This window comes from Periplaneta americana, chromosome 12, assembly GCF_040183065.1.
Source record: "Periplaneta americana isolate PAMFEO1 chromosome 12, P.americana_PAMFEO1_priV1, whole genome shotgun sequence".
Lineage (NCBI taxonomy): Eukaryota > Metazoa > Arthropoda > Insecta > Blattodea > Blattidae > Periplaneta > Periplaneta americana.
This window is the reverse complement of record NC_091128.1, coordinates 36072774-36088704: the sequence shown is the minus strand read 5'-3', so window position 1 is coordinate 36088704 and position 15931 is coordinate 36072774. Positions and strand designations below refer to the sequence as shown.

At 36.6% G+C, this 15931-nt stretch overlaps 1 protein-coding gene across 6 annotated transcripts in view; it reads left to right on the top strand.

Annotated features, from left to right (window-relative positions):
- LOC138710269 (zinc finger protein 235-like) overlaps window positions 1-15931 on the top strand; it is a 95785-nt gene that overhangs the window by 17665 nt on the left and 62189 nt on the right. For all 6 annotated transcript variants that reach the window (XM_069841005.1, XM_069841004.1, XM_069841003.1 and 3 more), the window contains exon 4: window positions 10834-10971. In XM_069841005.1, the coding sequence (XP_069697106.1) occupies window positions 10834-10971 (138 nt within the window). The remainder of the gene's footprint in view (window positions 1-10833; window positions 10972-15931) is intronic.

Below are 15931 nucleotides of genomic sequence, written 5' to 3'. Positions count from 1 at the left end.
ACCGAGTATCTTCTCTGTTGTACGTTGATGACTTCAGTTTATATTACAGCTCCCGATATCTTCCGTCCATCGGTCGACATTTGCAGCTGGTCATCAACGTACTATCAGAATGGGCTGTTCGCAATGGCTTTAAATTCTCCACTCAGAAGACGCAGTGTGTCCACTTTTACAACCAACGTGGACTACATCCACATCCCGAATTGCGTCTGAATGGAGTGGAATTGCAATATACAGACACTGCGAGATTCTTGGGCCTTATCTTTGATTATAAGTTAACGTGGGAGGCGCATATACGTGATTTGAGAAGGCATTGCGAGAAATCCTTAAACATCTTACGCCTTTTGTCAGGGGTCCGATGGGGTGCAGACCGTACAGTGCTTTTACGCCTTTACCGAGCTCTTATTCGATCAAAGCTGGATTATGGGTGTTTTATTTATGGCTCAGCAAATAACTCTAAATTACGTCTTTTAGATACTGTACATCACCATGGGATACGACTCGCTACAGGGGCCTTCCGAACCAGTCGGATAGCGAGCCTGTATTGTGAAGCAGGAGAACCATCACTGTATCGGCGACGTCATATTTTGTTGTGCTCATATGCTGTTAAGCTCCGCTCGCAGCCTGAGCACAACTCTTACGACTCTTTCCATCATTCGTCTCTTTACGGCCGATACAGTGAAAATCCACGGAGAACTCTTCCAGCAGGTGTGCGGTTTCGTGAACTGCTCTCTGAGCTGGATATACATCTACCATCAGTCCGCACACTGGAGTATACCACCACTCCACCGTGGATTATGCGACGTCCCATGTTTGATATAAGTCTGAGCCGCTGTTTTAAGAATTTTACACCAGCTTTTGTTTATAGACTTCGTTTTAGTGAACTTTAATCCCGATATCCAAATTATTCATTAATTTTTACTGACGGATCCCGGATAAATGATTGTGTTGGTTGTTCCTTCGTTACAAATGGAGATATATTTAAATACAGACTAAGCCAATATACTAGTGTTTTTACTGCTGAACTCTATGCTTTTTACAGAGTTTTATTGTTTTTAATTAGGCAACCTCGGGGCAGATTCCTTATCTGTTCCGACTCTTTAAGTGCCATCCAGTCCTTGCAGTCTTTTAATTGTGATGATCCGCTTGTCTTAAGAACTCAGCAGCTGCTCCATACTCTCCTTTGCTCTGATTATGAGATTGGAGTAGTGTGGATTCCTGGCCATGTAGGGATTGCAGGAAATGAGGCCGCGGATGCTGCAGCCAGGGCTGGCGCACAGGATGGCTCTCTGGTATATTGGCGCGAGAGGTGGCAGGACATTCGAAACTACTTGAAATCTAAAATTTGGTGGCAATGGGAAGGAGAATGGTCTGCACAAGAGGGAAACAGATTACGAAATATAAAGAATACTGTTAGAGTTTGGGATTCGTCTACAAGAGCGTCGCGACACGAGGAGATTTTACTCACCCGGTTGAGGATTGGCCATTGTCATCTGACACACGGCCATCTCCTACGTGGCGAACCTCAGCCGGAGTGCGATATGTGCCATGTTCCACTTACGGTGGAACACTTTTTATTGCGTTGCAGGAAATATGACCATGCACGGAGGCAATATGGAATTCGGCCGACATTACGTGACGCTCTTGGAAATGATTTTAATTGTGCAAATGCAGTTCTGAGATTTTTATCAAATACAGGTTTGGATAAGGTGATTTAGTTTTTTATTGATCCGTTTTTCTCATCCTCCGGACCCTTTACATCTGGAGGTTACATTTGTTGTGTTATATTTGATTTTACATTGTTGACATTTCGGACTTTATACATCCGAATATTTTATAAAATTTTATGGTTTTAAAATATGATTGACAAGTTATCCTCGGTGGCCTTAGTTTTATTGTTTTATTTGTTCGTCTTGAATACCACCTAGTGTGGTAGAATTGCTCACTTTTATGATTCTGTAGAAATCACCTTATGTATACTGCATTTGTGTGCCTCGTTTTATCGTGACAACGCTTTTTAGTTCTTTTAGCACTCTGATTATTATATTATTTATGTATTTGTTACATTAAGAATTTTAGATAAGGGCGCAAATAGCCATAGTAGCTGACGCGCCCTTCTTAAACCCTACTACTACTATTAAAGAAGATTATGTCAAATATTAAAAGCAAAATTAAAACAACGTAAGCTTGCATAGCTATGAAGTAATACTGAATACGTGATGTTGGCATACAAAGTAGATCTCAATACATTGGTATCCTAAATATATTGTACTGTTGCCAATAATTTGTTGAAAGTGAATAGAGAAGCATGCAGAGAGTAGAAATCAATGTGCTGATCATAGTAAAATCATTAAATTACTAGAAATATATAAACCTGATATTATTAAATGTAGAGTCGTAAAAGCAAATATGAACTGGCCAATTTCAGTGGAGCGAGTAAAACTCGTGTTAAGTGTTCTATGCTCAACTATCTGAAAAACAAATGTATATTTATGATGGGTAAATTAGAGAAATTACTGAAAATGAATGCCATATGAAGGAATTAATTTACTTACAAAATCATGTGAAATTCTAAATCACCGTACACAGGTTTTCTGAAATGTCGAAATGAAGGGATGTATTTGTTATAAATGTGATCAGTTTAATTGAATAATATTGTCGAATATTCATTCTTATCTGCAACACACGTTTATATATCATAAAAATGGATTATTTGACAAGGAGGTCAAAAGGAATATATCGGTATTCAAAATTTACTTACGTACCTGAGCGATGAAACTGTATGTAGTTGTTGGCTTGCGTGTTTGCTTACAACTAACCAAATGTAACGTGTTTTGTGTAGTTCGTGTATCCGCGTAGTGATCTGAAGGGATGAAGGAGGGAACTATGTTTTTAAAGGGTGTACAATGGATTTTGGTTATGGATAAGATTTTCATTAATTATAGTGCCGTGTTTTAATTGTTGTTTGGTAATGTAAAATTCTTCTGCACTATTTATTAATTTGACATTGGAACATGTATTTAAAATTTTGAAGGTGTCTTTTCAAAGCCCTAATTCATGTCCTGTATCTATTAAATGGACGGGATATTTAGATTTTCTACGATTATTCTTAAAGTCTGACACATGTTCACTGTACCTGACTTTAAAATTCCTACGGGTTTGACCAATATATTTATTTTTACACGTTGTGCATACTAAACTAAGTGCCATTATTAAGTAATTTATTATGTTTATGGATATCATTGGCTAAATTATTTCTAAGTTTATTGTTAGGTTTATGGGCTATATTAATGGTTTTTTTTTTTTTTTTTTTTTTTGCAAAAAATTACTTAATCTGTTGGAAATATATTTATTATATGTGAGTGTTGCATATGTTTTGTGAGTTTTTTCTTTAATAGTAGTATGAGTTGTTAACTGTCTTTGTTTTATTTGTCTCTGTTTTTTCTGAATTAATCTTTTTATTGTTTTAGTATTATATCCATTCTCATTTGCCATTTTTATAATTTTATTACATTCTTTTTTGTAATTTTCTCTACTTGATGGTATGTACATGAGTCTGTCAATCAGAAAATTAAACATACTAAGCTTATGTGTCATGGGGTGTATTGAATTAGTTGAAATACAGTGGTTTGTATGACCTGGTTTTCTGTAAATGTTGAAGGCTATTTTTGATTTCTGTTTCATCAGTGTAATATCTAGAAAATTTATGGAATTATTCACTTCATTCTCCTGGGTAAACTTTAAATTACTATGTAGGCTATTGAAAGAATCTAGGATTTTATCGTCTATATTTGCATTATCGTAAATAACCAATGTGTCATCTGAATATCTTCTGTACAATTTTACATTGTGTCTTTGTATAATGTCGTTTATATTTTCTTCTTCCATATGTTATAAAAATATTTCAGCCAATATACCTGATTGGCTAATCCTTTGTTTTGTTAGTAAATTCTATCATTGAAGTGAAAAGGATCATAATTTGTTCTATTTTTATTTATTTTTTTTTGTACCTTAACTTTCTCTAATTTATTTTGGATAATGTCCAATGTTTCAGTAATTGGGATATTGGTATATAAGTTTTCTATATCAAGCGACATCATCCTAGTATTATTATTAATCTTTAATTCTCTTAATTTGTCTATTAAATGTTTACTATTGATTATAGTGTATTTATTTTCAAGTTGTAAGACCTGTTTTAATAACTTTTGGAGAAATTTACACAATTTATAATTGGGAGCATTTGTACTGTTTACTATAGGCCTCATGGTTACTGGGTTTTTATGTGTTTTCGGTAACGTGCTAAGTATTGGAATTTTGGGATTTTGATTGATGCACTGAGATCTAACTTTGTGTGCCAACACTACGTATTCAGTATTACTTCATAGTTATGCAAGCTTACGTTGTTTTAATTTTGCTTTTAATATTTGACATGATCTTCTTTAATGTTGTTTTGGATGATTAGTATTGTCACTATGTTATATTTCACTCTATTTATATCATTTCCAAATGTAAGGTAAAGTTTTGTAATTGATTTTAGATGGATATCTGAAGATGCCCTATAAGGGTGAAAACATAGAATTAAGACTAAATAAGATGTAAAACATAAGTGTTTGTTTTATATATAACCAATGCTCAAGGCATAAGACGGAATAAATAATTATATTGATACAGGTTATAATTAATTATCTCTTCTTTTCATTCCTCGATGCTGCACTCAACTGACCATTCACAGGATCGGAAGTTACGAGTAGGATATCAAAACAGTACCCCTACGAGAAAACTTTTTGGCATGGCTTTCCCTGTATTTTCTTTAATGTTTATTTCTTGCCTCTTGGGTCTCGTCTGATAACATTCCACTGGCAACATAACTTTTCTCCCGTTTACCATTCCTTCAGTGTATCCTTCAGTAGGCAGTTTCTTCTCAGCCAGTGAACCAAGCAATTCTTTATTCACCCACTCTTTCGAACAAGCTTGCTTTGTTATTCTGTCTGTCAATTTCACACTCTCCATTCCCACTTCAAAAGGTTTTCTAGTCGTTTCTCTTAATTTCGTCGTAATATCCATGTTTCTGCTCCACATAGAGCACTTCACTTGTTTCTTCTTTAGTTCTTTTTCCAGAGGTCCGCAGAAGATGCTCCTCTTTCTATTAAAAGCTTGCTTTGCCATTGCTATCCTCATTTTGACTTTCTGGCAGCAGCTCATGTTACTGCTTACAGTACACCCCAAGTATTTGAAGCTATCCACTTGTTCTACTGCCTCATTTAGAATTCAGACTTTTGCCTGCTTTATTTTCCTTCCCTCTTCGACTTGTTTGCATTTATCTTCACAAGTCGTTCAATTATATAATCTAACAATGACTGTAAATCTATTTCGTCGGAATATTCTGTAATTTTCATATTTTCTTTTTGTGGATAACTTCTTAATTTTGCTTCCCTGACAGTATTGTAAGATGAATATATATTATTGTGCTTCTGCTTACCTCCCATGCGTGTATTATTGTATTGGATTTTAGATAACTTGTCTACAAGAAATGACAAAGCTTCTTCTGGAGAATATGGAATGGGAAATATGTTGGATGACTCTGTATCTACTAGTTCTGGAGGGGTAGTTTCGGTAATGTCCTTAATTTTTGCTGCGTCCCTTTTACGGGAAGCTTGAGGTGAGATTTGAGCAGCCACTATTAATTCTTATTACGTTTGCTCTTTAATTAAAGCTTCTAACCTTTTCTTGTTTAGTTATATTCCTCTTTCTTCAAAGAGTTTTCTAGGCCTTCCATGTTTAGGGTGGACGGAACTAAACTGGCCGTTTTAAAATTTTGGGATGCAGCTTTATAAATTTCATCAAAAAAATGTAACTCTTTTTCTAACCAGTTGGAATTTATTGTTAGAAACCTAGTTTCATTCTATTACTTTCTTTCCATAGTGTAGAAATCTGCATTTCAAAACACTCAAGTGTCATTTTAATACAACGTAACACATCAGAAAAACAGTCCTCTATATTTAGTTTAGATTCTACATAGTGCACCAGCTGATCCTCACTCTGTGATTGATCACTCAACACTTCACATAGCTCACGGTGTGTTATGGGAGGTCACTGCGAAATTTGCACGTCTGCAATGAAAATAAAATTTCTACGAATTGGGAAAATTTGGGCACATACTGAAACTTTGCCCTTAATCATTATGAGTTTCTTTACATTTTGGTATGAAAATGTAAACAGATATATTTGTATACATTTTGAAATTACTGTGTAAATTTAGAAAATAAGAATTTCACTCACAATTACATTAGCTTGTTAACACCTTCAATATAAATGACTGATGAAAAAATTAGAATTTTAACCATATTGATTTGCAAGTGCATAACTATAGCTTTCTTTTCCATACTTCAGTTATTCACAATAATACACTGGCACCAAATTAACAACCAACAAATTTTTTTCCTGCTAGATTCGAATTCTGGCCCACTGTGCGCGATCCCCCATTGGGGCTCTACGTGAATGTACATGACTACTGGTCCGGGCTCTGCACCTAGACTTGCATATAGTGGCAGTATGAAGGGTCCACTATTGCTTTGTTGCTGGGTCACACAATTCGGAAGTCGCACTCCAAACTGTGGGACAGGACCACGGAGATAGGAAAGATTCCCGCTGGTGAGACGGGAGTTATAAGCCTAAGAACCTTAACCTAAGAATGGATATAATAACTAGAAGGGGAAGGAGAATGAAGCCTCATCAGGCATCCTTAACAAATCCCGTCATGGTGGCGGACGCAGCAAAAACTAACAGCGGGGATGGAGATGTGGAAATGGCTGTGATGATGGGGTGGGCATTCCGCATGCAATGGTGGCCGGGGGAGAGAACTAGAGTGATGAAAAAGACGAGAGAACGAAAAGGGGTTGTTCGTGGTAAGACAAAAAATGGACGAAAAGAAGAGCACGAGAATCACCATTGCACCCTGGTCACCAACCTGGAGGAATCCACCTCGACAGGCAAAAGAAAGATAAATTTTGATAAGAGTTAAGACAGGCTATATCTAGGCAGGTTATATCTAGGCAAAACAGTATTTATTAAATAAGTATATAATAAATTTTCAATCTGAAGACATATCAACTTGCAAATGTTTATTTGCTATTTAATAAGATATATGAACGTTTTCGCCGTTTGGGGCATCTTCAGATATAACAAAAAACATATAATCTGGACCTCTAATAATAAATTATGCACATAACAAAGAATAAAGAACAATGTATGTATGCAATACATGAGATTCATGAGCTTTATGTAAAATATGACATAATACAGGATAATTATTGATATAATCTTTGGATTTTGAAATTGAATTGGACGGATATTTTATACATATAGCTCATGTTACAAATAAAATATACGGTTATGATTAAAATTTGTCAATAATGTTAAAATTTTTAAAATTTATAATGATGATTGATAAAATAGATATTTTAAGAGTAATCATTAGTTGAGGATTGTCGTAGGATATACGATAATTTGCGTAGCTGATGTTCATGTGTTATGTGTGTGTTTCATTGAAAAACGTTCGCTAATGAACTAATGTTATTTTACGTTGGAGATTGCTGTTTTAATTATCTGACTTGGTGACATCTTATTGATTATAAATGACTGTTACGTGTAATCAGATTTGTTGAGATATTTGAAATGAATGCTCGTTGGTTATAGATGTCGTGGAGTATACGATGATTTCGTAATAGATAAATCATAAGTTAGATATGAATTTCAATCATTCAAGAGATCGTTCGCTTATGAAATGGATGTTGTTTGACGTTGGTGATTACTCTGATTTGATGGCATCCTATTGATTATGGCTATTGCGTGTCATCAGATTTATTGAAGTATACAAATGAGGATATTATTTGTATGTGTTGGTGTTGGTGTGTTGGTGGTTTTAAGAGAACTCTCTAGAGAGTTAAATCGAAGTTACGTCCTTTAAATATTGTCCATCATGGGATATGACTAGCTACAGGGGCCCTCTGAACTTGTCGGATGGAGAGCCTTTATTGTGAAGTGGGAGAACCATCACTGTATATGCGACGTAATGACTTGTACTCGTATGCTGTTAAGCTCCACTCGCAACCTGAGCACAATTTATACGACTCCTTTCACCATTCGTTTCTTTACTGCCAATACAGTGAAAGCCACGGAGATTTCGTCCAGCAGGTGTCTGGTTTCGTGAACAGCTGTCTGAAGTTGACATTCGTCCAGCACGAGTTTGCACACTGGAGTACCACCATTCCACCGTGGATTATGCGACGTCCCATGTTTGATGTAACGCTGAGTCAGAGTTTTAAAAATTTTACACCAGCCTTTGTTTATAACTTCGTTTTAGTGAACTTTTATCACGATTTCCAATTTATTCCACAGTTTTTACTGATAGATTCCGGTTAAATGATTGTGTTGGTTGTTCCTTCATTGCCAATGGACAGATATTTAAATGTAAATAGATCCAGTGTACCAGTGCTTTTACCTCCCAACTCTATGTTTTTTACAGCTTTATTGTTTCTCCTTAGACTATCTCAGGGCAGATTCCTTAAGTTTTCCGACTCTTTAAGCGCCATTCAGTCTGCAGTCTTTGAATTTTTATGATCTGCTTGTGTTGTGAACCCAGGAGCTTTTCCACACTCTCTTAAGCTCTGAGTCTGAGATTGCAGTAGTGTGGATTCCGGGTTATGTTTGAATCCTTGGTAACGAGACAAGGATGCTGCAGCAAGAGACAGTGCTATGAATGGCTCTCAGGTGTGTTGGCGCGAGAGGTGGCAGGACATACAAAATTGCTTGAAATATACAATATGGTGGCAATGCGAAGGAGAATGGTCTGCACAAGAGGGAAACAAATTACGAATATAAAGAATGCAGTTCGAGTTTGGGATTCGTCCACAAGAGCGTAATGGCACAAATGGAGTTTTACACACCAGGTTGAGGATTGGCCATTGTCGCCTGACACATGGCTATCTCCTATGTGACGAGCCTCAGTCGGAGTGTGAGTCGTGTACCACTTCCAGTCGAACACATTTTATTGCATTGTAGGAAATATGATCGTGTCCATCGACAATATGCAATTCGGCCAACTCTACCTGACGCCCTTGAAAATGATTTTTAATTATGGAAATGCAGTTCTGAGAATTTTATCGATTGCAGGACTTGATAACTTAATTTAGTTTTTATTGACCCATTTTACTTATCTTTGTGATCCTTTGTATCTGGAGGTTACATTTGTTGTTTTATATTTTTGTTTTTAATTGCCTGAAATTTCGCAGCGTTAGGATACGAATATTTTATATATTTTTTCTTTGAAATCCGCCTTATAATTTGTATTTGGTGGTGTTGTTTCATTATTTCATCGTCTGTTTTCAAACACTACCTGGGTCTGACAACTTCTTATCTTTATGATTGTTTACGAATCGCCTTGTTGCTACTGCATTGGTGTACTTCGTTTTTAATGACAACTTTTTTACTTCGTGTTAGCATTCAGTTTGTATTGTGTGTGTTTTCGATTTCTAAAGAATTTTAGATTAGGCCGCAAGTAGCCATAGTAGCTGATGCGCCCTTTTCAAACCTTACTCACACAAATTTTTGCACTTTTTCATCTTTTGTTGCAAGTTGTATACGAATTTAAATTTTTTGAAACAATTTAGAACTATAAAGCCTAATTCTGAAGGTTAGCACTGTCTGCTTCGAAAGCCTGAATCTGTTTTGAAAAACATGTTCATTTATATTTCAAAGTGGTGCACTCTACTTCGAAAACTTCTTGGCCCCATTGGCAAATCAGTAGTTTGATCACTTATTCATCGTCACTCATAAGTTCTTGGGAAACGTGTCACATCCATATGTAAGCCTATAATTGGAACCATCATCTTGTCCCTTGAACTGCAGTTTAAATGACAAAGGACTGCCGATCAAGTTAAACTCAAGTTATCTCAAAATTAACTGGTAGTTACGGTTTATAATACGAAGCAGAACAAGAAGTTGATTTTTTACTGAATGTAAGGTATAAACAGCGTTTATAATTCCGGTCCTTAAGTGGACTTTATTAAGATAAGATCTCACTCCATTTTAGAAATAGAATTCAACACTGTGTAGTCATGAGTAGCATTTCGAATATCCTCTTCCAATAAATTGTGATATTAAACATTTATGGAGCAGGTTCATGTAAAAGATGCGTGTCATTACTATAGTAATTTAAAACAGAAATACTGATTTAACTCTCTCTACATATCGCCATACGAAGTTTAACTTTAAGATTCTCTCTCTTATTGAATTACGTTACTTCCCTTTCAACACCTAAAATCTTTTTCTGAGCATTTCTTTGATCATTTGGTATAAGTTTTATATTTCCACATTAAGGTCGTCCTCATTACTGTAACAAACACATTTTGCAAGATGACTTCATCCCTTGTATGATATATACTTATCTCCTTATTTTACGATACGTTATTCATCTTCAGAATATAAACATTGGCCTCTCCGAGTCGTTCTATGTGTCTGTTCAAGTTTTGTCCCTGTTCATTATTGATTTTGTTCAGTATTTTAACCTATGCATCAAGGAATGTCTGTACGCAAAATCAGAATTTAACTTGCAACATCGAAAGTTACCAAATGCTGGTAACTTTCGGTTCTGGACCCCAGACTCATTTCACCGGCATTTCATCTTCATTTCATTCAGACGCTAAATAACCTAGATGTTGATACAGCATCGTAAAATAACTCAATAAATTAAAAAAATAAAATAAACTTGCAACATTGGTAATCTATTTCAAAGTCAAAAACATAATTAACCATCTATGACGGTCTTATTTTCACCAGGAAAGGAACCTTTTGGATCTGCACACAACTCCTATAAAGACGGAGTACGTTCATCAGAGCTGTGACCTCACACCAGAGATTAAGGCTGAAGAAACTCGAATGCCAGTGAATTCTCCAGCACCAAAGAGTGAAACTGAGGTAAGTGGAGTTCATTTGCTGTGCTACCTCTCATTCTTCCAATGTTTAACTTGTGTTACATTTTGCAAATTGACGTTTAGTGTCTCCTGGTATATTTCAGAATGAGAGTGGTATTAATTCAACATTTCTTTGTATTTGCCAACTTATGAGGTCAGAGCTTACGTAAACTACAAGTATAAAAGAGGATAGGAAAAGCATTAGAAACATAGTTCATAATGGCAGGAACATCAACCGAAGCAGTAGCCGCAGTTCTGGAAGCAGACGAGCTATACCAGTCGTCCGATGAAGAAACTACCACACAACCACCGGCACCTCCGATGGAAACGACAAAGTGGACAACAAAGAAAAAGACGCCAAGCTCCAAGCGTAAGCAAGAGCTAATAACCACCATCACTATCTACGTAACTCTGTACGAGCCAAGCTTGGAAGAAGCAAATGTAATAGAGTTTGTGCAGTTGATGCAGCAAGACCTACCACAGCTAGGAGATTATAATGTAATATACACAAATATTTTGGATGAACACCTGTTCAAAAATAAAGATCCACAACGTCTGTATACCCATATGCACCTTTGCATGCATCATTGTAAGAAAACTATTTGCGGTCACTGTGATGTAGTACACGACATTATCCAATCATACCAGCGTTACCAGTTGACCACACAAGATCAGTGCAAAGAATGCTTGCTAGAACACATGTGATGTATTCTCTATTGTAGGATGCAGACATTGTAGAGATCGCCAAACCAAAACGAAATACCAAGACTATAGCTGACTACATGCAAGGCACCACAGATACCCACGTCAAACTTTGCATGTACCTTAAATCACTCATCATATTTTATTATGATATACTGTTTTCGCTTCACAGTGCTTTGAGCAAAGTGTTGGAGAGTCACCGCCAACAGATGACAGCGACCACTCTGGTTACGACCGAGAATTTTCGGTCAATGTAGAGTATCCAATGCCCACTGAACGAATATTTCACTTTTATCACTGCCAATATTGCACTATAAAGCAATTTTCGGCAATCTAATGTAAAAGACTGCCTACAAATATTTGGATAGTTTCAGAGAAAATACACAAATTCAATATTCTAACACGATTTTTTTGTTTTTAACTTAAGTGTTTGTTGGGAGACATCGTTAGATATAAGCCACTCTTACACTAAACTGGAGTAATTTAAGCTTATTAATCAGATATGATTCTGCTTACTGTTTTTTATATGCTCACCTGTATGTAATTTCTATTTTATACATATTTCATTGTTATTGCCCATCCAAAGATCATTAAGAACGATGATTATTACTTAATATCTCGTATCTTTCTTCAAATAGTGTTTATATGCCATGTTAATTTTCATTTTATTTCATAAGTTAACAATGATGCACATTGGGAGCAACATATAAGAAATTATTTTCCTACACAATCCACGCTATATTCACGTTGTTTTGAAATGATTAATCGAAGATGGTTTGCTTATTGTTTATTACACGCACATTTGTATGTAATTTCTATTCCATACTTTTTTTTTTTCTTTCCCACGATCATTAAGAATGGTGAATATTATTCATGCTCTTTTCCTGTATTTCTTAAAATAATGTTATGTGGCATATTTGTTTTTATTTGTCGTTATTTACGTAAAAATGATGCGCCAAAAAATAATAATAATTTCGTACTCACGCGACATCCCTAAATTAACATTAATTTTTTAGTGATTTATTAAAGAAAGTACCGGTATTTAAAAGACTAATAATTTACAAACATGTTACATAAATCATCCTTGTGCCAAAAGATAATGCTCCCTGGACCAAATTATATTAAAGAATGTACCGGTATTTAAAAGACTAATTTAGAAACATGTTACATAAATCATCCTTGTGCCAAAAGAGAATCCTCCCTGGACCAAATTGTCGTATTTTGCGGTGGTTGTCAGTACTCGCTGAAATGGGTAACGGGTAAGAAGTGTTTCGTAATATGCACCATAGTGCAGAAGGGTGAGGGAGAAAGCATACCCGCCAGCAGCCACGGATGCACGCTAGTATATCTCTTATTCGTGGATAAGAGATGCTAGCCCGAGGGTGTGCTGTGCTGATGACCACTGATATATTCGATGCAATATCAATTTAAGAAGCATATTAAAGGAATTATCCTTGCAGTAAAATGTAGCCTATGTTATCTGGACAAAAATGATCGTGTTTTAATAAAATTATTTAAATACATTTGCATGTTAGGTTAGGTTAGGGTGGATTAGGTGTGTAGCATTATAAGAAAGGTATTATATGAGGTTTGTTTGGTTAGATTATGTGTGTAGTGTCCTCAAAGGTTAGGTTAGGTTAGGTTAGGTTAGGTGTGTAGCATTATATGAAAGATATTATATGAAGTTATGTTATGTATAGTATTATATGAGGTTATGTTAGGTTAGCTTATGTGTGTAGTATTCTCAAAGGTTAGGTTATGTTAGGGTAGATTAGGTGTGTAGCATTATATGAAAGATTAGGTTATGTTAGATTAGGTGTATAGTATTATATGAGGTTATGTTAGGTTGGTTAGGTTAGATTAGGTGTGTAGTGTTATATGAGAGGTTAAGTTGGGTTACATTTACAGTAATACATTTACAGTAATACATTTACAGGCCTACTTACGATTTATGGTTGTGGTGGATATAGGAGTGCCGTCCTTTTGTAGAACTTTCGCAACAGACGGGACCTGGGGAAGTTCGCCTGGAATATGTGCTCGGCAAAGTATTCCTCGAAATGCTCCTTCCTTCGGCCGAACATAGGCATTGAGTACTTCACGGACAGCCACTTCCTTTCGATGTTTTGGGTGTGAATGGGCAAAGTTTGTCCCGCTAGGTGCGTTAAGTTGTCGATGTGAATCTCACCGCTGGCGGCAGTGTCAACAAACTTCACAGAATGGTTAACACGAAGATGCACGAAGCCTTCATTTTGCAACACGTTATAGGCTTTCCGGTAGTCAGATACTATAATCGTTCCAGGAAGAATCCACTGCCTGATTATATATATCAAAGTTTCAGCGTTGCGGTTCTGTACAGGAACCAGGAAGAAGTTACCGGCATTTTCGCGTTCTATTTCCCCAAAAACCCATTGGCCCTCAGCGCGTCTGCCCCTGTTGTATTTTCGGCGTCCAAATTTACTTTCATCAATTTCCAATACACTTCTGGGGCCTCCTATCTGTCGCCTATTGTTGTAAACCCAGTCCAGGCACACCTCCTGACAGAAGCTAGACCAGTCTGTAGCCGTTTTCTTCGAAATTCTGGTTTCCTTGGTCAATACTCTGTACCTAGTAGGTACAGAGGGCAGAACTTCAGAATTTGCTCAACAGATAACTTGCTTCACCCACAAAAGAACCTTGTCTAGCACTGCGTTCAAAATTACATCTCGGTACGTTTCCGTGGCGTTTTTTGCACCTGTAATAACATCTCTGTTGTTCCTGGCTATTATCAAATGTTTCATGTCGCCACATGTTGGGCACGCTACTCATTGCCGGAAAATACCGTGTGAAACTAGATAATCCTTCCATTCTACTGTATTTCGCAGTATAGCTGCGAAATCCATTAAATTCATATCACATCCCTGGCACGCCATTACAGTTTCCAATCACAAACTGCGCGCGTCTCTTGTCACACTGAAACAATTGACTCTCCCTACCTCATATATGTCACAAGAAATATGGCTGTCTTCTTTATTCACGGACGAGGATTTTGATATTATAAATAAGGTACATGTGTTGGGCGGGTTGGATATGGTTCCAGCTCTTCCAGTGATCACATCTAATTTCTACTATTCCATAGTATAATTCAAAGGCATTTTCAGTTTGCAGTTTGCAAGTGTAAAATCGCCGGTAATTTTATTTACCAGAGTTGGCAACCCTAAACTTACATCGCAAAATCTCATTATGTCCAAAACTTGACATTCATTTTTTGCTTTGGAACCACAAATTTTTTTTGCGAATTGTTTACTGAGTAGAATTGTATAAATTTAATTTATTAAACGTAATATATTTATTAATTTGTGCTTTGTGAAGTTATTCCATTTCTCTGTTTAATATGATGAGTTAAAATCCATTACTCTGTTTAATATGATGAGTTAAAAAAATGGATAGAAAATCAGTTATTATAATATTATTATCTTGTACATAGCAAGATCTATTATTCAATTTATAGGATATTTTATGAGGATGTCATGACTGAGATATCTATTGTCAATTTGCTTTTATTTGCCAGAAGGCCTTGACTGACGGGTATATAAGTACTGGCGCTCTTGTGGGTGGAGGTCGGGGTTTGGGACGGCCCACAAGCAACAAGTTATACTAAATATGTTTAGTGTAAAATTGGCCTATGTCTCTATAGTGGGTGGGACATAAGTAACATTCACCGAATTTTCTTACGGCACTCATTTGTCTGATGGACACGCCGCAATCCAAGAATTCGTGGACAACGTTGCTTCGCTGAGTTACCCAGCTACCGTCTTTCATGATGTCATCTATAGCAAAATAGAATCGAGATTACACGAATACTATGGAACAGTATGCGAGAGACAGAGACATCGCCTGTCTACCTGGTCCCTCGTCTATTTCAACCGCGCCGGTAAGAGATCACATATCCACGTTGTCCACCAATGTCTTCAGCAGCGATGCCAATGTAATCTCCTCCGAGGATTAGCAAGATTGCGACGTCATGCACCAGCGTGTCATAAACAAATCAATTCCGCTACGGAGTGGACAAGGTGCATCCGCAATGTCTTCAAGTATTTCATTCATAAACGCCGGAGAGTGCTCCACATACAAAATACAGAAGAGTCGTCCAGGATCGCAGTTCTTCGACATCTCCATATACAACACGACCAATATTCTAACTCTACCCAGGATGGACTGGTGGAAGACGAGACAGAGTCATTATGCAGTCGCGTTGCCGGAAGCGACCTACATGGATCGTGCAA